Below are 24,019 nucleotides of genomic sequence, written 5' to 3' on the forward strand. Positions count from 1 at the left end.
AACCGAACAATACAGGACCTATCGTACCAACCATGAAACCTGACGCCATTGCCAGGGTTTTCTTTTTAAGAGACCACAGTACTCTTGCAGCTACTTTTGATACTTGCTGTCATTCTTGCAGCTTCAAAGATAAATGTGGGCCTGATCATGCCATCAGCGCTGAAAAACTTTATGAATCAATGCGAGTCCTTCACCCGGAGGAAATGGAGGATTGGGATGTAGTTGTGAAAACATCTTGGTACTTTCTTGCAACTGATAGGATGTTTTTTCTTTCTCTTTTTCCTTTTCAAATCTGTAGTGCAGACTTCAGTGAAAGCCAGTAGGACTGGACTGTGTTCTGTGCTTAGCAAGTCATTAGTGCCCAGCGTATAGTTCGATTGTTGGATATTGATTATCTCAATAAATGCTGGAAATCCTTGATTTCACAGAATTTTGGTTGCACCCCGCGTGCAATTTAGAAAACAAGCTGTCGTTTGAAAGCATACCTGTTTTCAGTTTTTATAGTGCCTTTTTATTGCACATAGTACAGCCTTTGCTGTACTGACAAAAGAAAGTACTTTATTAAGACACAAAGTAGATGTTACCTGATTGTTTTTCAGATAATTTTTGCTTTCAGAAATTAGAATGGCTGATGCTCACCTAGGCGTAAAAAATGCAGTTCCCACACACAGAGAGTGCTCATGTACTGTATGTAAATTGATGTATAATGCAACCCACATTAGCTGGGTTGATGATAGCTTCAGTTTCACTGCTGTCAGATTTTTGTAGCTCCTTCAATGAGTTGGCTGGTCTGAATGAATGTTAGCATAATTTATGCAGCTGATAAGTGATTTGAGTGCTTGAGTTATTGATAAAGCACTTTAACATATCATTTTCAGCTTGATGTTATGTGACATCAGAGTAGAAGGTAATGTGCCAGTCCCCAGGCTTGATATTAAAGTCAATCTGCTCTTTGGATTTCAGAGGCCAGAGGAAACACAGTGCTGCCTGACACGAGCCCAGCAGACCAGCACCAACCCAGTCAGTCCCATCCTGCGTTCCCTGTTGGGCCTCAGGTCGGTATCTTTCCTTTTGACTAATTGAGATGTGCAATTTGATGAAAACTAAATAACTGCAATTGATCATCCTTGATCTTTGTAATGTAGAAAATGTGATTCTGTGTTACAAAAAGGGAGCATGTATGTATGTTATCTGTTTGGGAAGATTAGCTTTTTGTATGTTTTTCTAAAATAAAACCTAAGCCATTTTGCATATTTAGGAGGTTAAATCATTTGAACGTCTTATATAAGTTATTTTTGAAATACATACCATAATTTAATATTAAAAACTCGTGCAATTTTAATGCAACCTTATTGGCTCTGACAGTTCTGCCCATCACACACAGCTCCTGCATTAGTAAAGGCATTTCATTAGCTTTTATGCCAGGTATTTATTTTATTTAGAGTAAAATGTAGGCATAATAGTATGGCACTGTATAACATTCTAAAAGATTTCCCGTATCACTTCACAATTTTATCCAAGGTCAGCCATACTCTTAAGGTACTCAGTGTTCTTCCACTTCCCAAGGCAGTCTAGGTCCACACAGCTCCTGGTAATCGTTACTGTAGTGTTTTCAGCTTTTACCAATCAGTATAAAACGGGGAAAATTTGGGAAATGTTGGCATTTAGGTACTTGTAGGCTGACTTGAGTTAGGCCTTCTTGTGTTCATAAATTATCTTTGATCCATGTGTAATGAATTTTCTAGTCTAGATTGAACTGGGATTGCTACCATGCTACATGACTGTAAGGCTTGCATCTTCAGCCTGTAAAGTTTATCAAAACTTTCTGTGTTGGTGAAAATATATGCTTTAAGATATTGGAAGCAGTGCATCTTGCATCTCTGTAATGGAACATGAAAGGATCCCAAGCCAGAAGAGTTTTAAGTGTGTAATACTGAGCTATGCGCAGTAAAATAGGCTTGCTGTCTGTGTTTTGTTACAGCCATTACTGACAGCCCAACAGTTAGCCTCAGCAGTAGCAGGGGTGATGCCAGGAGGCACTCCAGCTCTGAATCAGCCAATCCTTATTCCTTTCAACATGGCTGGGCAGCTGGGGGGCCAACAAGGACTCGTCCTAACTCTACCTACAGCAAATCTCACCAACATCCAAGGGCTGGTAGCAGCAGCTGCAGCAGGAGGCATCATGACTTTGCCATTGCAAAATCTTCAAGGTAAGTCATCATTAGCATTTTTCTAATAGGTTCTTTTGCCTTTTTATTTCACTTTATCTCTGTCTTTTAAACCAAGCGATCTCTTTTTCCAATGAAATGTTGCTCTTGATGCATATTGAAAGTTAATACGTGGATTGTTTTTGAATACTTGAGAGATACTTGGAGGATATTTGCATTTTTATAAAAACAGATTGGAGGTTGGGTCTTAGAGTCTATGGGTCAGTAATGTAAAGTACTTGAATGATTCATTAGGCTTTTCTGTCATCAGTGATCAATGTTCTCTACTCACAGTTCAGTTTAAAATTTCAAATGGCAGCATGAAGACAAGTATTCTGTTTCACCACTGCTGATTAGGGTAGCTGAATGAATAGGGGCAACTAAAAACACAGTATTGCATGAAAATCACTTTTAAAAAACCCTCATTTATTATAAAATCAGAGTGTTCTCGGCTGCCGTAAGTGCCCCAGATGTGCATTCTCATTCTTGCTGTGGGAGGTCTGCTTTACCAGTAAGGTTCTGCCATCCTGATCCAAGCTGTTGAGGGGGTTTCATGACTCTAAAGTCACAAGCAAAAAGTTTATCTCTGTATGCATCCTCCCCATTGTCTGAGCTGTACCATGTTTGCAACAGTTCTACCCTGAGATATCTGTTGCAATCTCCCTGTGGTTTAAATCAGACTGAAAAGCAGTTCTATAAGATCCCTGTTCTTTCCTAATATTCTCTGCTGTTCAGTCGATGTGTCTAACACTGTTAGAAACAGTACTCAATCCAAACACAAATGATATAAAATACAGATGTATTTGTTTACTACTCCTAATTATGTTGATTGCTTCTTGGAAAAAAGTTGCTGCTGAGCAGAACTGAACCAAGTATAGGAAGATAAGTATTAGCCAATATCTTACAATTGAATTGTACATCTTTAATGGAAGAGGATAAGGAAGAGATTGTCCAGTGTGAAAGTGATAAAGATGTGAGCAGGAAGTATCAAAATAAAGCTTTAGCTCCTTCTGTTTGTTTATTTATGTATTTGTTTGTATTTCTTGCTGAGGTAAATGGTAAGAAAAGTTTTCCTCAAACAGAATGGTAATTTTTTTGTTTTCAGTTAATGCTCTGCACTGCACCCTAAGTACTTTTTAGTTATTAAACTCTGGTGGCTGCTGATTACCAGGTGAATTGTTTGAAGCACCAAATCCTACAGGTTGTGAAACAGAGAAAAGGAAGAGACAGCTCATGTGTAGAACAAACTCCCTTACAAACCACGTGCATAGCGCACTCACCTGTTAGAGCAGCTACTTGCCTTCACCTTTTGCTTGTTTTAAAGTTTAATGTCAACAGACCTCTCTTATCATAGTTGTAAATGGTTTTCACTTTAATGTTTAAAATAATGTCTCTCTCATACCATTAAGCTGCACCGAAGAACCTGTCATTCATAAATCATAGATGAAAAGGACACACTAATGCACAAATTTTGCTTGTTTAAAATTTGAGAGTGCATGTAAAGTAGGGAGCTGGAGATTAAAAAAATAATGCGGGAACAGGAGCGGGTAAAAGCAGATATAACAAAGTGAAGGGGAAGTGGCTTTTTAGCGTAGGTGGATGATGAAATCTTAATGAAGAAACAGGCATTATAAAAATGTATCCTTCCACTCTGGACTGCTTCAGGTTGTAGTTGCTGGCTACGTAGTATTATAAATAAAAATAAGATTGTGCTGTTCTTACATCATTTATTCACCCTATGTTGCAAAGCTGGATAGGGATTAAGCCAGGCAACCTTTGCTCTTTAGTTTAGCCATGGGTGTCTAATTACTAGCTGAAAGGTATAACTGTGCTGCCAAATAAATTTTGCAAGCAATGACCTTACCAGATGAAAAGGTTTCCTCCATAATCTTTACTGGTAGATAGAAGCATGGGATCAAATAGGGACTTGATGGAGCAGCAGGTGCAGTTTGCTGTCCATGGACAGAATCACGCCTTCCATAAGGTAGCTGAAAGAAACAGAACCTGTGAACTCGCGTAGCTGTGCTATCGTTTGTTGTCCTCTCTACCCTTTCCTCCTGATCCTCTAAGCAAGTGCCACTGCCCTCACTATTTGGAAGTGAAACTAATACATAAAGAAACAAAGTAACTTGGTCAAGATAGTTCTTAAAAGCCCCAAATCACAGTTGTAAGCTTCTGTTTCTTCCTATATAGCTCACTATCTAATGCATGGGTGAATGAAGGCAGGAGTCAGGTGGGAGCGCTGTGTTTCTAGAGAACATCTTTAGCTCTGTGGTACCATCAGTTCTATTGAACCTGATTGACTTCTGGTCCCTGGTTTTTGTGGTTATTTGAAAGATAGTCATAGAATGCGTGCTCTGTTTTGTAGCCAGCACTTTTATAGGTATACTCAAAGAAGTCCATGCTTCAACACAGTTTTGATAATTCCTGCCCTTTGGGTGAAATCAGACTATATTCGTCAACTTCCATCTCCCGTAAACCTCACTGTGGCATGGTCAACCTAGACAACTGGGGGACATGTTTTCATGCTGTTTTCTAACTTGTCTTGTTACTCCTGTAGTTCTCATGTCTGCTGCCCCTGAATTTCCAGTGCAGTCAAGCATAAACATCCACAGCTCCTGTGAGCTGGTTCTTCTGTCTTTTTCTTCTCTCATCAGTAAACTTCTAAATGTCTTCATCACAAACTACCCCAGAGAGGTAACTCAAAAGACACCCTTAAGATTTTGAATAATGTGTGAATTCAGAAAAGTTCTGATCTAACACAGTACTTGAAATCATACTAAACGTTGATCAAGGGAGTAATCCTACTACATTTTGTGTGAGGCACTTATATATTTAACTGATTTTCTTCTCAGGTACTTTCAGGTCTGGTTCACGGTGGTAAATATGAGACCTCAGGGTGACTGGATAGCACAATGGAAACCCTTGCTTGTGGAAAGGGAAAAGAGCATTCAGTGATAGGAATCATAGAGGAGATATGTTGAGTATTTAAAAGGAGAAAAGAAGAGTTTCTTTAAAAATTCAATACATTGGTAAAATAGAGTGATTAATGATATGGAAATTACTCAAACAGCATAACTTATTCAGTGAAATTACCTATTCTTCAGTTGTCAGTTACTTATAAATAAGATTTTTTTTTTCCAAATGTATTTGTATTAAATTGTTTAGTTGCTATGTGGTCCTGATCCACCACTAAGTCAACAGGAATTTTGTTGCTGTAAGTGAAAAGAGGTTTAGACTAAGCCTCTTTCAGAAATACTTTTCTTGATACATACTTGATTATTTTCTGTTTATTACACTATGTCATTTACCACACATACTGCTATATCATACCTCTTCCCTAAGCAAATAAGTCAAATGTTTGTGAACAGAAGGAGCAAAAGTGAATGTGTAAATCTTGCTGTGAAACTTACAAAAATATGTTTTCCCTGGCTCCTATTAAGCAAATTTCATAGGCACAAAGAGTATGCAAAGAATACAGTTTACGGCAACGCCTGAGGGTTGGTGACAGGATAGACCTGTCTGCTTTAGAGTAATCAGAAATCCCTGAACATAACAACAAAACACAGATTCACCTATGGAACTTTGGCTTTCCACCAACAGTTCTTTGAAGAAAAGAATAAAATTCACAGTCATAACTTTTTACTGTAATCCACTAAAAGCACTGAAGATAAGAGTTTAAAAACCATCCAAGAAAGCTGTTGTCCAATGAAATTTACATGCCTGTTTTCCCCTCACCATTTCTTAGAATTACAGCTGGAATGCAGCCATGATTTCCTAACTAGCAAAAATTTTGGAGGTGTCATAATAGCAACGGTGAGGTTGTGAGAAGGGAGAACATGACACAGATACCCTACAAGGCAATGTGTTGCCTGTCTGTTGCTTTCACTCCATTGCTTCTTAGCCTGTCCTTATTGTCAATGCAGAAAACACTCTGCCAGCTTTCCTCTTATCGTCCAGACTGGTGTTCATCAATATTCAACTTTCCGCCTTTGGGAAACTTTTCTCTGGGCTGAACTGTTTCAGTTTCTGCATCTTCTTGCCAGGTCAGATTTCTCTAGGTTTTGGGGAGAGTATGTTCTTTAATTTTAGTTGTCCTTCTCAAGACTCTCTCCAAGAGACTAGTAGTTGCTTAATCTCAGAGCATTCAGTAATTCTTGGGAGCTGATATTCATGGAAAGATATTCTCTCCTTAAGCCCATCTCATTTTTATGTCTCAGTGTAATATTTCTATATATCTGAACAGAAGGATACCTTTTTTGGGGGATGAGTTTGTTCTGTCATGTTTTCTTAATATAATTTTTACCGCTGTTGATTTCATGTTGAAATCTCTGAGAAATGGGAAGGTATTCCAATGCTGAGGAGTTCATAGAATCAACGAGTGTCCTGAGGAGGAAGAGACCTGCAAGGACCATTGAGTCCAACTCCTGTAAGATGCTAAAGGCTGTCCTCGTTCACTTTTCTATGTCAGTCAAAGCAGTTTTAGCTAAAAAGTTAATGTATTTTAGCTATCCTTTTAGTATGGTATACGTGTTCAAAATGAGAAGAAATTAACATGGCGTTGCCTACCAGCTCACTGCTGGCCACTCATGTACCATGGATAACAATTTGGTAGTCTCTCTGCAAAGGGTCAGCCCAAATATATTACATCACATAGGAAAGGCACAACAGTGTTTTAGATATCTCCACCAACAGAGTTTGAATGACACTTGAACCTTGAAAGAAAACAACAAGTTGGAGATTCTAGCCTCATGGCACTGAAACTTTATGTATTTTATTTCCACTACACATTGTACTGTTCCTGAAGTGGATGTCAATAATTTATTTCCAAGCCAGAGTTTCTCAATCTTGAGTTCTGAAAGAAATGAGAACAAACTATCTCTCCAAATCATTAGTGAAAGGCTTCAGTAGTGAAAGGAAGCGTTGCATGGCTGAAAATGTGAAATCATTAAATTACATTATTTAAACAGCGGCAGGTCATATTTTAGCTGCAGTACAATGGAAGGGGAAATGTATTAAACATCTTGAGAGCTAGGAGACAGCCATTAAAATGCACTGATATGGGTAACAATAGACATAGATGATGGTAAAAAAAAATTAAAGAGGCTTTTTTGTGTCTAGAGATAGGTCAAAATGAATGTTGGGTAACGACAACATTAACAAAAAGGAAAAAAACCCTATTGTTTACCTTTATTAGATCTTGTTTCACCTGAACATAGATTTGTATCATTAATTGTGCAACAGATAAGGTAAACATGCTCTGTCTCCATTCCCCCATGTATACACACCTTAAAAATCAGAAATCAGAGAGAGATGAAAAACAAAAAAGAGACAGAAAAGTAAACTACAAACCTCAATTGCTTACTGATCTAGAGTCCAAATTCCAGTATTTTAGGACATTTTCCCCTTTTAACTAAAGTGATGCAGTCCCTATTCATTTGTATTCCCCTTCAAGTAACATGAAATAGCTTTCAGAGTCTACAGAAAGGCAGTGTTTCACTTATGTATTTTAATGAGCACCAATGTCAGTAATAATCAAAATGATGTTTCACTTAGAGGAATAGTTTATTCCCAGGTACTTCTGCAGTGTACTAACATAACCAGAACAAGAATGACAAGAACCAAGAAAAGGAGCTGCACTCACTAGCAATTTCTGTGAAGCCCTCAAACCAAATACACCTCCCTTATCACTGTATAACTGCTGCATATAATGCAGTCACTGTGAAGGGCTCACTTACACAAAGAAGGGGTTAGCCACCCCCTGAGACTAACCTCCTTACCCTACCACGTGGAACAAAATAGGAGAAATTCGTGCATCTTTAAGCACACTGGCATGCATGGAGCGCCTGTGGATTAGCAACCACTACAGTAGGTGTCCACAGGCTAAGAGTTGTATCCCATCCCAACTCTGTTGTAGGGGAGCTGATGTAATGGGTGGTGATCCCTAAAGATGGGGTAGGGAGAATCTTTTGTGTCTCCATCTGGTCTCTGAGGAAATGTACTGTTTGGAAGGCCTAACATTCGCTTTTGGGAGAAAGGGCAAAAACTGCTTTTCTGAAGGTAGTACAGAAAGAACCTTACTGGGCTGGGGTTTTGTTTGTTTGTTTGTTTTTTCACCGCCATACAAAGATTCTCCTGTGGGAATGCTGTGGCCCCATGTTAATTGCTCATCTTGTTCAGTGGCAAATTGCTGCCTTCACAGAGGGAATGTGAAAGGTTCAGGGCTTTATTAGTTACTAGTTGTTTATTGATCACTCCCAGTGTGTTAGCTATTTGTTGTTTGGATTTTCTGCCCCATAAGTTAAAGGCCTACTGTCAGAGACATTAAAATGCAGTAGTCTTAATGCTTGTGTGCTCTGTTGTTGACTTCCACCCAAAATAGACCCTAGACACGCATATTTTTTCACTACTAATGGTTTGGTTACGGAACGACATCAGTGAGATGTAATGATGTGATGTAGATCAAATTAATTCTGAAATCAAAGTGTTCACACCTACTTAAACTTTGCAGGCCAAGTTTTGGCAGAGTCTAAGTTTCCAGACTTCTATGCCAAGAAGCAGACGGGAAAGACAGAAGTAGTCTGCTCCTCTCCAAAATTTCCACCAAAAATCTATTGGTTAACTACCCTCTAGCAGACATGATCACTAGGCTAAGAGTTGTGGCATGACTGGTGTGCAAGACCTTAGCATTTCTGGGAATGTACCCCTTTATTCACCCCTGACTCAGACTGATACTGCTCCTGGCAGGAATATTGTGTGTGCAGGATTATAAATGAAATTTCTGTCAACCAGAACATGGATGCATTTTAATGCTGCTTTTAAAGTATATCTTTGCACCTGTTTCCAGGAGCCTTTAATCTTCTTGAATTTAGACCATGACAATTTAAATTAATGTAGAGAAAACTCATTCCAATAATGTTAAGCACTTAACTTACTGTAATCTTACAAAAGCCAAGAAATTTCAAATGCAAGTGAAAATCCTAGCTAGTGGTTGTCACTCTATTCCTAACCTCCGCATAGTAACATATGTGCTACATGCACTGGTAGATCACGTGCAAATAGATAGATAGATCTGTATGGTCTATGCATACATGACTCATATGCTGATCCAAGACTCCTTACTGCAATAGAGTGAGTTATAGAAGGATTACCAGAATGGATTTGCAGCCTTCACTCTTAATTTCCTTGCCTTAGTGGATTTAAGTCAGACATTTATAGTCTTTGTGGTTTAATTTCCTTTGTTTTTCCATGGTGTTTGTATTAATAAAATCCCTATGATTCATGTTTTAAAAACTCCCTGGATACAAACTTGTGTTCCTGATAGACCAGTGAGATTCTAATCAAGCGCATATATATTTAGGGACTCATAAAAACAACAAAGTCTTTATTGACCAGCTGGGTTTACAGGCATTTTTAATAGTGTGAATTTTGAATGCATGGAACATGCAAGTTAACCACCTGGGAGTCAATTTTTAAAATGAAATTTCTTTAAAGTCTATGTGGTTCTGTACCACAGAAGCACACGCCTCCTCTTTTTTTTTTTTTTATATCTCCTCTTTTTCTTTTCTTTTTTTTTTTCTTTAAATTGTCATGGAAAGTTCTGAAGATGACTTATGACTTTCTTATTAAAATCTTAAAGTTTTTGCATCTTGAAACATTTTACAGCATCTTTTTTTTCTTTCTTATGAGAAAAAAACTCTGTCTACCACTGAGATTGCTCTAGAGATGGGAATAGGACCTCTCTGGTGACATCAGCAGCGATGAAAGTGAAACGCCTTGTGTTTTCTCATCCTCAGACCTCTATGTGATTTTATGTGCTTTGGGTGGTTTCTGTACTTACAGAGATCTTCAGCCCTTGGTCTCATTTTGCTACCAATCACTGAAGATGCTTTCATTCCCTGAATGTTTTCTCTTTACAAGTCTATTGCTCTGACAGATGTAACAGAGCGCCCAGACGTGAGACCTGTGTCCTGCTCTGTGCTCTGTCCCAGACATCCCATGTGATGGCAGACAATTCACATGCGTTTTCTGCAGCTCCCTTCCCACCTGTAAATGAATGTGTGGATAGCTAGTGCTATGCTTTCCTACAAAGTGGCTTAAATCACTACAGTTAGATGACTTGAGCTCCTCAGACATAGCTAGATCTTTGCTAAATGTACTAAATTCTTAAGTTTTGTCCTGGTTGGTAGACATAAGAGGCTAGGCTCTTTTTCAGTAGCTGTAATAATAAGGTGAATTTTCCTTATTTGGGACCTATAGTGACCTTTTCCAGCCCATAGAAGGATTGCAAGTTTCCACCAAGGTTAGTAAGATCCAACCCAATATGGATTCTTAGACTATTGCCTTCTATAGTATTTTTTTCATATTTATTTTAACATGAATATTGCTTTTGAACTTAATCAACTGTAGATTTGACATATCTTGCAGACTATTCTTTCACTTGGTTGTGTTTTGTTATGATAAATTATGCAACGTTAAAAAGAAATCTTCAGCATAAAGACAAGTTTCTCATCTCAATTCTGTGATTTATTCTATTCAAGTCATTGCTGACGCTTTGGATTTGCATAATCTAATCCTTGGCTATCTCTCCCTTTCTGTTTTTCAGATCCCATTCCAACCTCTTGTCCCTTTCCTCATCCAGTGCTGTTTGTTTCTGTCCATCCTTTGTATTTCAGCTTTTTAAAACTTATGCACAACCCAAATATTCCTGAGTGTATTTTGTACTGTGCAGCTTATTTCCCATTACATCAGCAGTAATAAATGAGGAAGAGGTAAACACCTGGAGGTGATAAACCTGCTGTAGTTTTCCCAGTGTATTGGGCCTCTGTATTTTAGAAGATGCAGTTGTAACAGGACATGAATCCTGTCTGAAAAACAAGGAAATGACAGGGGTACATTTTCAGGAAATTCACTTATTGGCAACCTGAAAGTTGTTTCTTTTATTTTGTTTCTTTTTAAAAGGATAAAACCTCTCAAGAACAAATTTTGTACATGTTCTCTGAAAACTGTAAGTCTAGCAATCTGAACAGAGCAATCACTTTCAGATTCTCTCTTCGAAACTTTAGCTTTTCCTTTCCCAAATCAATACTTGTGAACTGTAAAAGAAGACCATGTTCCCCTCCCAGCACTGTAGCATCTTTAAAAAATATTAAGTCCCAGCCTTTTTTTTCCCCCCATTCATTTTACTGGTAACAAAATCAGTTCTTTAAATCTTTGTTCTCCTCTGCTCTAGCAGGAGTGGTAGTTCAAAGTTATGTCTTATGAAATTACATTTATCTAATATAAGCACTTCGGCCAGTTGCAACCAAAATTAAAAACATATACTATTTGTTCCATTTGTCAGAAGAATATCATTGGTTGTAAGTGTAAGACTTATCAAGTGTATCTTTATGCATTTATGTTCCCATGAGTGCCATTATTTTAAAATTTCTAAGTAGTATTTATATATATTCAACATTTGACATCAGATAATTGGAGTTTGCTATGTTTGTGAGATAACTCACAAGGGAGAAAGTTGTATTAAATAAATAATAGAGATAAATTTTATACTTCCATATATTTCAAAGCTAATGCAGCTAACTTGCAGTGGAGTGGTAACATGAAGACACAGTGCTATAATATGATTGATTTGTTTTGACAGCAGCCAAATAATTGAGAGTGAAAGGTGTCAGCACAGATGAAATATTGTATAAGCCACATTCTGAAGGCAACCCCAGCAGCAATAGCAACTGGAGTTTTATTTCCTTTGATATCGCACTGTTACTCACTTCCAGTTTATTATAAAACCATGAAAGGTACGCAACTTTCCATATGATGGAGGCTTTTATGGAGAGGATAGAAACAGAAGTTTGTCAGGTACTTGAACAATAGATACTGACAATGGGATTTATGATGGATACGGTATACAAGGGTAAATTATCTTAATCTTTCCCCCTGGTTTTCTCTCTTCTTTTAATCCCTTTTTACAGGCTACTGCTTATCTGGCATCTTACCTCTAGCTTGGCGGGTAAGTGACTCCCTCCAGAGCAACCATCAGTGTCAGTCTATGGATTGCCTGGCAGGGGATTGATGCAAAAGCAGTGCTGCTATTACCCTCCCCAGCAGTGAGACTTGTTTTTAGTTCACCTCTTCTGCACAGCAAACTATACCCATTCTGGCGAACCAAGACAGGGTAAGGCTTGTGTATTTGCATCACGGCATCCTACTGCGGTGCAAGGAATACAAAGAACTATAGCACCTTTTGAACCTAGGGGAGCCTAAGTGTGCAAGTAACCTAGTACAGAAGGTAGCCAAATAGACCGGCTTGAAGTAATGCCTGAAAGCAAAATAATTTGAAAATCCCTTTTGGTCTTCCTTAAAAGCACAATGAACAATGGAAGAGGGTGTTCCTGTAAAAACACAAGGTATAAAGCTTCCTTGGTCCTGAAGCCCCATTGACTTAGGTGGGAGCAAGACTCCAAGGTACAGTTTGAATTGAAATGTATATGTCCTGCCGTTCATTTCAGAAATGCTCCATTAAGAAGACACAAGTCAATGCGAATGACAAGGGTTCTCAGTAATGAGCTCTTGCTCATGCAAAACAAAACAAACTATGACAACCATCATGTTAACAAGATCATGAACCCTTGTGGCTTTGTAATGTAACATCTAATCTATATCTATACCTATACCTATACAAATATAATTATCTTACTTGGAGAAAAGTAAATAACAGAATGGGATGAGATTTCCAATACAGAGCAATTTATACAGTCACATACCACTTGATTCTCTTTGTCTCCTGATCTGATCATTTCATAAATGGCATGGTGGAGACTAGAAACCAGGGCTGAGAAACCTAAACTTACTGGTATTAGTAAGGGAAAAGTTTTCCTTGAAGTCGTGTAGGAAGGCAGGTGGTAAGCCATTATTCATAAAATAAATCTTACTGTATAGCAAGCTGCATCTACTGAAGTATTTTGGTTTGGAGAAGTAGAACAGTCTTGAAATTAATCCCTCTGGTTTCACCATTTGCCTCACGTTAGTTTGATGTGCGTAGACAGATTTCTTTTGCAGGAAACTAAACTAGAAGCTCCACTCCAGGTGCATGCCAACTGCATTCCAGAGCAAAGTGGAGAAACAAAGGCACAAACCAATGGTTGGCTCTTTGGACAGCTTCAAGATCCATACATTCAGTGCAAGAAAGCAGAGTAAATACAGTCCAAGTAAAAACCCTCAATGGCAACTAGAGGAAAGGGATGTCTCAGCCAGCTACCTCTATCTACTGATCCTCTCATACTGCAGTGAATCATTACTAATGTTGGCATAGCCTTAAACCTGTATTTAGTGCTTCAGGAAGAAGTGATTGGTGATTGGTGTACATGCAATGAAAACAAAGCCTACATTGCTGATGATTCAGAGCAACGTTATTTAGGTAGAGGCTCCTGTTAGAGCACTGAGTGTCCAGGTTGCAGGGTTCTGTGGCTTATGTAATAAATAAGACTCTGCCATCAGAACCTGCAGAGTTAAATTTAACTTGGCAGCTCTGATTTTAGCCAACAGCAGCTGTAATGAATTGTTTAGTAATTGTAGGCAAAATGCTGAAAATGGAACACCTGAATGATGTTTGTATATAAATCTATGGATAGGCACTGAAATGGGCACATAGACATGTAAATCTGAAGTTCTGATCTGTATTTGCTAGTCTGTGATTCACAGAGGAAACATAGGCTTCCCAAGTGTCATGTTTTCTATAGGGATGTTAGTCTCCTCATTAGGAAGTACTCAGAATTCATGAAAACATGGGTGGTTGAAAAGACTTTCAGGAGAGTGCATAGTTTTCATGGTAAGTCTTTGTTTTCCTTTTCTTTCTAATATGCCTTCATATTTTTCCTTTTTTTCACAACCCTTCTTGTACCTATGAGCATGTGCATATACTTCTACTGCCTCCTTTGAGCTTTAGCTAGACCCTCATCCAGGAGCCTCTAGCCAGTAGGCTGAGGAATAGAAACTTCTTCTGAGAAGAATTTCACAAAGTAATATAAAGAGGTAGAGAATCTAGTTAATGGAAAGACTCTCAAGTGTCTAGTGTGCTTTCTGACCACTGTAATTGGGATTCCTCTTTGGTTCCTCACCTCTTAATCATTAGAAACATTTGCCAATCCATTGCTGATTGAACAAAAAGCCACTAAAAGAAATATGAGGAGAAAAATGAAAAGTGAGGTAAAACTCAAAAAGCACAGCCTTCTGCCCTTTAGCTGGCCAGGCAAATGGAAAAGAGAAAAAAAGTAAGCTAGCCATCCAATTGAACCAACTCATAGGTATCTCCCACATTCAGTGTTTTTGTGGGCCTTTTACTGATTGGTCAGTTAACTCAACCCACTGCTTGTTTCTTTAGCTAAAGATAAAGTAGTTGTCTTTAAAAGTCTTGTTAAAGGACAAGACAGGTTTTCTTCACAGTAATCGCTACTCTTTAAAGATTCCAGTTTTTGGAGACTTCACTGTTGTGAATAGCTTCCGTCTTAGATGATGGTTTTTCTCTAAATCAGGAAGCAAAGTAAACATTTTTCCCCACACGTCTTCACATCCGAAGTAATTCCACATCATTGTTACAAGTCGCCAGCTCCAAGTGGCGATTGTGATATGCCAGCACAAAGCCAAATCCGGAGGCCCTCAACTCTCAGTTTTAGTGAGGCAGATTCACATTAGATGTGATGCTTGAGGCCCCGTTGACATTTGGGAGTTTGGGTTTTAAAAAACTCTATGTGAAGCCCCGCAAGGTTTGGCTGACTATAACCTGCAAATGGTTTGGCAAGACCCTATTTACAGAGACTGCTCAAGAGCCTTTCCCCTCCCCCATTTCAGTGGTCAGCACTGACACATTGCATTATGAGAAAGAGCCCCACTTAACGCAGAACTACTTTCAATTGTCATGAGCACTCAGCCTTATTTAAACTGACACCCTCTCCATCACCCCCAAGCTAGAATCCCGATGTCAGAGTGCTTCAAGAGCTTGGGATTCAAAGACGTACTGTCTTGCTAAGAGCTGTGATAGAGTGGTGCAAAACAGCACGGAAGTGAACTTCAGAGATGGAAGGACAATCCCAAAGGTGGAGGGAGACATGGTAAATATGGATATGCCAGGCAAGCAGAGGAAAAGAGAGTGAAGGGGAGGCCTGCATGTGGGTTCAGGTCAGGAAAGAGACTTGGAGGATCCACACTTCTGTCTCCCCTTGCACTTAATCAGTTCATTAGACTTCAGTGATATGGGCTCATGCCATTAGAAAAGGTTACATTTCCTTTGTATTCCAAGAGAATATACAACCCTTCCTTCTCCCACCACACCAGGTTGCTCACAAATACTCCATTTGTCCTTCAAGGTTTGGTGCTGAGGTTCTCAAGTACCAAGAACATGTGAAAACAATCTGAAATTAAACAGCACAGAAATTCCTGGTGTGAGGAAGTATAGGCTTCCTATGGAAAGAGTTAAATGACCACAAGATCGCTCCTGCCTTTTACTGATACAGCAAACGGTTATGCATATGTCAGCTCAGGCATTTAAGTGGTCCTGTTTAATATGAAAAAGGGTCATTTTAATGATCCAGTGTTTACTAACAGGGAAACTAAGGCACAGAGTAATGAAGTGACTGCCCTGTGTTCCTCAGCAGCCCAGTAGCAAAACCAGCCATAGAAACCATGTCTCCCAAGACCAGTCTGCCAAATGTATGTTGCAACTTTGTAGGGGGACAGCACTATGTTTAATTTAACGTAAGAAAAGAACATTTCAGAGAACACTGTTTCAGAATTTTTTCTGGGCATTCCTATGGAACATTTCTTATAGATTATTTTAAAGGCTGAACCCTGCTTGTCTCACTGGCATATCCCATTGGTTTTAGGGTGGCTGCTTATCTAAGTAAAGTTGGTAATATTCAGTCCTACATTTTAGCCCACACAAAGGTTCTGTTAGAATATGAGAAAAAGAATGGTTTGAATAAAGCACAGCCAATTGCTGAACTGTGAATGGTCTTCCTCCTTTTCTTCCTTTTCTGTCTTTTTTCCCCTAGAGAAGTACATGACTGCAGTAGGAGTCTGGGATTAAGCAATCATGCCTGCTTTCTGCAAATCTAAAACGGTTTATATTTTTGCCTGAATTTTTGGTTTAGAAACAAATGTCATTGTCACGAAAGACTTTTAGCTCTACATACGGTTACATTTCAAAAATGTACTTGCTTTTTAGAGGTGGGGGGAGGAGAGGGAAGGGAGGAGTACCACTACTTGGGTCTCATGCCAGGCTTTAATGTAAAATTAATTCCTTTAAAAAGATTTTTAAAAAAACACAACATTTTTCTAATGTGCATTAAGAATGTTGGAGAGCTCACTGAAGCATATGCTTTGAGCTTTCAGGAGCAATCTGTAGTCAGGCATTTTAAATGAAAATTGATTTGTGATTTACATGGTCAGTGGAAAGAAAATTAACTTATGGAAGGTTGTAATGAAATATTAGACAAGTAAAAAAGTAGATGGTGATCTAGTGGAACTAAAAGTCCCATCTGGAAGAATTCTGTGACATTTTTACATTTATCTGTGTTCTGCATGAGTTGTAATGTTAGTGGTAATTTTATGGGACTGAACTGAAATGAAAAGGGTGTTATCACAGATTGCCTACAATATAGGATTGTGTTCAGTGAAGAGTCCTGTATCCTTTTCTCCATTTTCCTATAATATGACTCACTGCACTTTTTTCAGCTACTGTTGTTGAATTCATTCAGCCTTTTACTTGAGGTTATTAAAGAACATCAAATGCTCACAAATACAATCTAGCAGCACATTTAAAAGCAGCACTGCTGCTTCCACTTACTCCTGCATAGTTGAGGCACTGTCCGGGAGACCCTTTAAAATATATGCTAAAGTAGCGTGTTACCACTCTGAAACAGTTTATTAACAGTTTTAAAAATATGTTCTCTTTTGATTTGTGACTTATCAGCATAGTAAGAATAAAGAATTAAAGCTTCTCCAGAAAACATGCCACCATACTTCTGTTCCTCTGTCCCTTTTGAACTCTGATATTCAGTGTATGACATCCCTGACTGCTCTTGCTGTCAGCTTCTCGGAGAATGAAGAAAGAGAAACATGTCAGAATAACATGATGCTGTACTCCCTGCACTCTTCTCCTGCTTTTGTACTAGAAAATCTTTCTCCTGTTTCAATAATCTAGACCTTATTGGTATTGGAAAGAGGAACTCTTGTACTACCTTCTAACAGATAATCTTCCTCCTTCTGTAGTCCCCATGTACAACTTCTGATTTATCATAGTTTATGCAGTTTGAAATGTAGGACACTGATTTGGCAGAAGATTAATATTCTTTGGAATCAGTAGGATCTGTTAAAGCATTTGGCAAAATTAGTCTCATCATGGATTTAGAATACTTCCAGTTTTCAAAATCTAGTGAAAACTCTTCCCATCGAAGGCGTGCTTCCTTCTGTTATTAAATTAATTAGTTTTATGTCCTATCAAAGTCTTGATTGTTGTGGACATCTTATCTCCCTGTTCACAGGAGATGTGCGTTAGATTCCCTAAGCAGGTGAAACTACATTTATGCTATTTCTTTTTCTCTATTGCTTTAGGAAATATATAGGTCTGATTTAAATGAATGCCAAACATTCTAGTTTCTTTGAACTTCCCAGGGTTTCAACATGGCTCAGCACCATGCAGGATTTGGACACTGCCAAGCAAACACACGCTGTAGGCTTGTACCTCTTCTCATTGTTTTTTCTTTCTAATGAAGACTAGAGAATCAGGTTTGAAATTATGCCATGTGAATATCAGTTAGCTGAAATAGTCTTAAACATCAAATTGTACAACTAATGTATGCAATATATTGGTTTGAACAAGTTCATTATTGAAGAATATAGTTTGAAACATGCCATGTTATTTCTCCAGCAAATTAATTTTGTAAGCATATTTGAAAGAGGAGAAATATCACAAATCTATCACAAACAGTATATATATTTTTCAATAGAATGATGTGGCTTATAATGGTAGGAGCAGCCTTTCTAATCACTGGATACTGTAAAGGTCAATATTAGGTATTGGCTTTCCGTCCTGTCCATCTGAAACAGTATACCATACTGAATGTAATCAGTAAATGGTGGTAAATGAGCCTATTAGAAACATTAGCATTGCAGAAAGACAAGATTTGAGAATAGATGTTAAGTGGATCCTGCAGCTGGTAATTGTCATCCTGGGAATAATTACACTAATTAATAGTTGCTAACCCCAGACCCTTTCGCCTGTGACTTTGAATGAGTTAATGATTGCTGCTCTGGAGAGTGTATTGCTGGTAGATTTTCAGTAAGTGTCAGCAGAGTAAAAAGGCCTCAGGGAAGAGACTTTGGCTCTGATGATCTTTAGGGTCCCCATTTTTACCAACCACAAGTACATCACTGAATGATCAGATAACGTCTCCACAGACCACAAAGTAGTTGGGGGTTTCCTAATGAAGAGATATCCATTTCATCATAAAACTCCTGATTTGTAAAGTTAATATTAAATTCATGTAACCTCAGACTCATAGCACTTGCGATCAGCAGGTTTTACTTTTGAGGCTGTGTTTTAAATGAACCACAAAAGCCAATTTTTTTTCTATTGTCTTTCCTCCTGACCCTAGTTAAGTGGACCTATTTCTACCGGAATTAATTTAAAATGCTACCAATCTTTATTGACATCATTTAATTTTTTAGGCTTTTAAAGACTGGGAAGTTTATTTTACATAGAAGTGTGCATCTAATTCCGTTGCTTATTCTGTTATCTTTCTCTGTCTCTCTTTCATCCCTCCCACCCCCCAGTAAATGAGTACATGAATCCTGTAATATCCATAAACTCAGGGCATATAATCTAGCTGTCTTCTAAGGATGAATATCAGGGATAATCTTGTATCGCTAAAATCGATGGTTGACCGGTGTCAAAATGACTACAGGAGAATTCCAGTAAAATCAAGGTTATGTTCATCAAGCACAAAGGAAAATGTAAGGAGAGCTGTATTCCTCTTGGTCTTGCAGTGTGTGAGGGAAAGGATTATTAATATACTTTGGAATATTAGTCCATGGCCTTTGGTTGATGGAATGATAAAAGACTGAGTGTTGCCCCATGTTGGAGCCTTTTTTTTTGTCTGAACAAACAAACAACAAGGTAATATTGTAAAATCATAAATCCAGGTTATTTACACTAATACACGACTAGTTGATGATTCCTCATGTTGTCTTCAGGGAGTTCAAAGAGATGGTGAAGATAGATCTTCTCTTAACTGCATTTGCTGCTTCTGATGGTTTCCCGTGGCCCTCCAAATGGGCAAAAGAGCTCCTTAAGGGCAATGTGGGTTGTCCTACTCTGAGCTGTAAAGCTGCTAGTCGACAAAGGTCCCAGCCATCTTTAGTTAGGTAGAAAAGGAGAACTGCTTATAGAAAAATCGATGGAAGCTTCAAAGAATTGGAAAAATCAGTGCTTAAATGTTGCTTTGAATGTAGAACCTAGAATATAAACCTAGTATCTGTACAGCACTTTGAAGCAAGAATAAACCTGGCACTTTTATGGGCAGCTCATTCATTTTCTACAGTCTGCAATAGAGAATTTATTTTGTAAACTTCTTTTTTACAGCACCTATTTCTTATAGGCTTATGGTATTTTTTCTTTGATTTGGTTTGTATACTAATTATGCCCATAAAGGTGAGTGTACATTGTGCCAAAGTAAGATAAGAATGCTGACATTTTTAAGGAAGAAAGCAGAATGAATTTTAGGAGCCATATGGGTACTAAATGGCTCCTTTAGAGACCACAGTGTCATGTAGACCGAGAGGAAAATGTCCCCGGGCTTTTGAAACCAGATATAAAAGTTAAATCATTGCTCTCTCCCTTAATTAAGATCCTGTGATTCCCCACGTGGCAATTTCTGGAATAATATGTTTTATAATGGTAAGTATATTATTTATCTCAGAAGGAATAAACTATTAGAAAGGTATTGAAGTAGCAACAGAAAAAGGTACGAAACAATTAAAGAAACATATTCCTTCGCCAACTAAAATCATTAGTTCTTACGGTCCTTCCAAAAGATTTTATCTCTGATAACATGTTAAAAAATTGTAAATATTTTAGGTAGTTCATGTTGCATTATGCCATGGCAGTAGTGATGAAGCTCAATTGTCTTTATCTTCATTCACACCCCTGAGAAGGGTGGCAAATAAAAAGATGATTATCAGGGTTAACTGCAGGTCTTCTTATCCTCTGTAAAACAAGAAGAAAGTGAACGAGATCTATATATTTGTGTAGTTATACAGAATGTTTCAAGGATGCTAATGTCAATTTGATATGTTAAACAAAAGAATACCAAAACACTATGGAACAAGAAAACAATCCCAAGTAGCAGAACACTTTGGGGGAAAGAACAGAAATTGGGTGGAAGATGGAAGTTGCAACCCATGTACCAAGGCAGGATGAAACAAATGGCACTGAAAAAATGCCAGTTGTCCCAAAAGGTGTATATGATATACAGAAAGAACGGAATAGAGTAATAGTAGTAAAGAAACTACTCTGTGAATGAATAAGAGGGTTTGGCTTTTGGAACTACAGAGTGGTGCCTGAGTGTTTGGACTCAGACAGTGGCACAAAGAGCTGGCACAGGAGATACCAACACTGAAAATGGTAACAGAGCCCATGAGGCCTCCTAACAGTACTGAGAGTGAGTCTGCCCCTGGAAGACAACAGTCATTGCTCAGTAACAAAGTTAACCAGACAGTGCATAAACCCTGGACATTTGACATCAACCAAGCAGATTAGGTCTTTTGTTCCGACATAGCAAAGATCATGAGATCTGTGAGAGAGCAAAGGACACAAATTGGAGGCTTGCAGTGAGTGGTCTCGTTTTCCTCTACAAAATTATTTTCCCTTAGAGTTAGTTCTTAGACAGCTATTGCTGAAACTGGGAATTCAGAGCTAAATTTCCAGAGGACTATGACTAGACAGGGTCTAGCATCATGTTCTAGAAGGAACATGGACTTTATTGAATTCTGTCCATTTAAACCCCAAAGAGCTCTCATTGACTTTTGTTTGTTTGGTTTTGGACTTTGATTCACTGTGCTTCAAGAGACAGCAGCCTGTCTAAGCAGGAAATCTTTGGTTCTGAATTAGTATTATGAGGGTAAAAGGCTAGAGAAAATCACAAAATCAAAATTAAATCTGGTTTCGAGATGGGTAGAGAAACAGTAAATCCAAATAGATGGTAAGACACAAAAATGTTAAGCATAAAGCCAAAGAACATAAATCAGGAAAACCTGGAATTAAGCAAAAATGTGAAGAGAAGTCCTGGCCCCATTGGATGGAATAGCAGAATTCCCTTTGATTTCATTCAGGTCAAGATTTTGTGATTGTGGGGGGAAGACAGAAAACCTAAATGCAGGGGATGAAAAAATGAAGCACTTGGGAGAGCCAGCCTAAGAATGTGAGACAGTTTCTCTCTGGAGGCATGGTGCATCAGAGAGTCTCTCTTGCTCTCCATTCAAAATGGTTGGCTAAATTGCATCAGCACTGCCATTAGGAAAGGCCATATAGCTTAGAGAGTGAGCAGGGCAAGTCTACGTCCAGACAAGGGGCTACTTCTGGTTCGTTAAAAAAATATTACTCCTTTGCGCATGTCTCTGTGACTCTTTGTCACTATCATCTTTGTTATAAGATGGCAATTATTCAGCCCATGGAAACACGATGTCCATTGCAACATATGTTGGCAGGGAACTGAACATTTATGAAATAAATATTTTAGTGTGACTGTAAATGTAAATGTATTTTGCTTCTGTTTTGAGTGGGCTGTGGAAGAAGGGTTGCTAGCTGGAAGTGAGATGGAGAAAGATAAGAGAGGGAGACTTTTCTAGTAAAAAAATTAAAAGAAAAGCAATTAGAAAGACATTATGGCCCAAAGTATGTTCTGCTGGTTTTAAAATTACTGTGCACAGTAAAACTAAATCAGCCAGATCTCTCCAGAGGTGTATTTTATCCAGAAATTATGTAAGAAAAGAGCAGTATTTGCTACTCAGTTTATAAAATTATTCAAGTGCTTAAATACAGCCACTACCATAACACATAGACACAAGCCAATGTCATTATGCTAGATTTCTTACAGTGTAGCAGTTAAACTTCAAGAAGTTCCAGAAGCTTCTTTCAGATAGAATTCCAGAATTTGACCAGCTTTTCCAATGCTCATCTCTCTCCAGTGAGGCTGTACAGCTGGTAGCCATAAAAACAGACAGTCTCGATTTATTTTTAGCCATGATTCCACCTACCACCAGAATGCCAAGAAGTTTCTCCTTGGTATTTGGTGTACCTTTCTGCAAGAAAACAGGAGTATTTATAGTGTGTTAGGATTCCATAGTTATATGTCAGAAATTTTAACTATGAAATGTTTTTGTAGACAAACTATATTCTACTGGGAAATATACAGATACCATTCCCTTTTTCCTGTTTTTTTTTTTTTTTTAAATTATTATTATTATTTTTTTTAATTAGTGCTCTCCACAGAGTGTTGAAAGATATGATAAATGTTTCCTGGAGCAGATTTTCTACCTGTAACACTGAGGAAGAAATATGCATTCAAAGACGTTGCTTTATATTTTGATTCTGAAGGGGATTTTAAAAAAATATTCTCACTAGATGCTTTACAGTTTCTTTTCTCAAAAGTAGTTATAGGATATCTAATGAAGGAAGTTTATCCTAGCATTAAAACAGAGCTAAATTTGTGTGTATGTGTTTATTATTTTCTAAACTACATGACTTCAAACAGTTAAAGCACCAGGCTCAGCCAATATGGAAATACAGCTGAATTTGAAATTTACTATATGCTGTTTATGCTTTTCATTTTTTACCATTTCACACCTTGTCCGCATCTCGAGCAAGCTTGTAAGTTTCCAACGCATACATTTCTTGTGATGATATATTGTCCTGGTGGAAAATTTCATTTACTGGCTGTGCCCTTTGCTGAACCTGTTGCTAGTCAGGGAACATGATAAGCGTATAAGTAGCATGCTACTTCATTTATCATACATCGTTTTAGACACTCAAATATCTCATATACAATTCTGCATTCTGCACCAAGGGAAACTACTAAACTTGCAGGAAAAAAAATCTACAAATAAATTGTCAGTTTATAATATATAAATGTATCATCCTAATAAAAATTAATCATAGTTTATACTAAAACTGTAAGTGCCCTTTTTTTTTTTTTATGGCCTCAGTAACCACATGCTATCAAACACTAATAGAAAATATCTGGTTTTTGTGATTTGGTGTATAGCAGAATTGAAAGATATAAAAATACTGTCTATTTTTAATAATTGAATTACATTGCAAATAAATCACAGGCTTGAAATATCCAGCAGTGCTAAGAACATTCTGCTCTCCTAGCATTTCTCTCTAGTTTAAACATTCACCATATCTTGTATAAAACAAAATTAGTTTCGAAAAGCAACCAGAACAGCAACACCAACAAAATGCTTTAATATTTAAGGAATTTAGAATTCACCAGAAATAAAACAATAGCAAGAAATTTAAGGTGAAATCAAACCAAGTCTGTCTGATGACCTAGCAGAGCAAGTCAGGCCTCCCTAATTTCAGTAACTTGTCATCTGTAGATTTCAAAGCTGCTTCAGATCGTCATTACAATATTTTACTACAAGCTGCTTTTTATGTCCAACATAAAATCATCTACATCTTGTCAAGATGTTGCGTTTGAAATGTTGAATGCAAATCTCTGATTTATGTTAAGCAGTGCTTACACTAATTACAACCTTTCACT

The 24,019-nt window shown here is 37.9% G+C and overlaps 1 protein-coding gene across 1 annotated transcript in view; it reads left to right on the forward strand.

The window, feature by feature from the left end:
• The first annotated feature begins 982 nt into the window (after positions 1-982).
• The window catches only part of POU6F2 (POU class 6 homeobox 2), a 186,730-nt gene continuing 163,693 nt past the window's right edge, over positions 983-24,019 (forward strand). Inside the window, exons 1-2 of the mRNA XM_075083681.1 lie at positions 983-1,055; positions 1,982-2,210. Of these exons, the coding sequence (XP_074939782.1) occupies positions 2,027-2,210 (184 nt within the window). The 5' untranslated portion in view covers positions 983-1,055; positions 1,982-2,026. The remainder of the gene's footprint in view (positions 1,056-1,981; positions 2,211-24,019) is intronic.

This window comes from Phalacrocorax aristotelis, chromosome 2 (genome assembly GCF_949628215.1).
Source record: "Phalacrocorax aristotelis chromosome 2, bGulAri2.1, whole genome shotgun sequence".
In the NCBI taxonomy this organism is placed as follows: domain Eukaryota; kingdom Metazoa; phylum Chordata; class Aves; order Suliformes; family Phalacrocoracidae; genus Phalacrocorax; species Phalacrocorax aristotelis.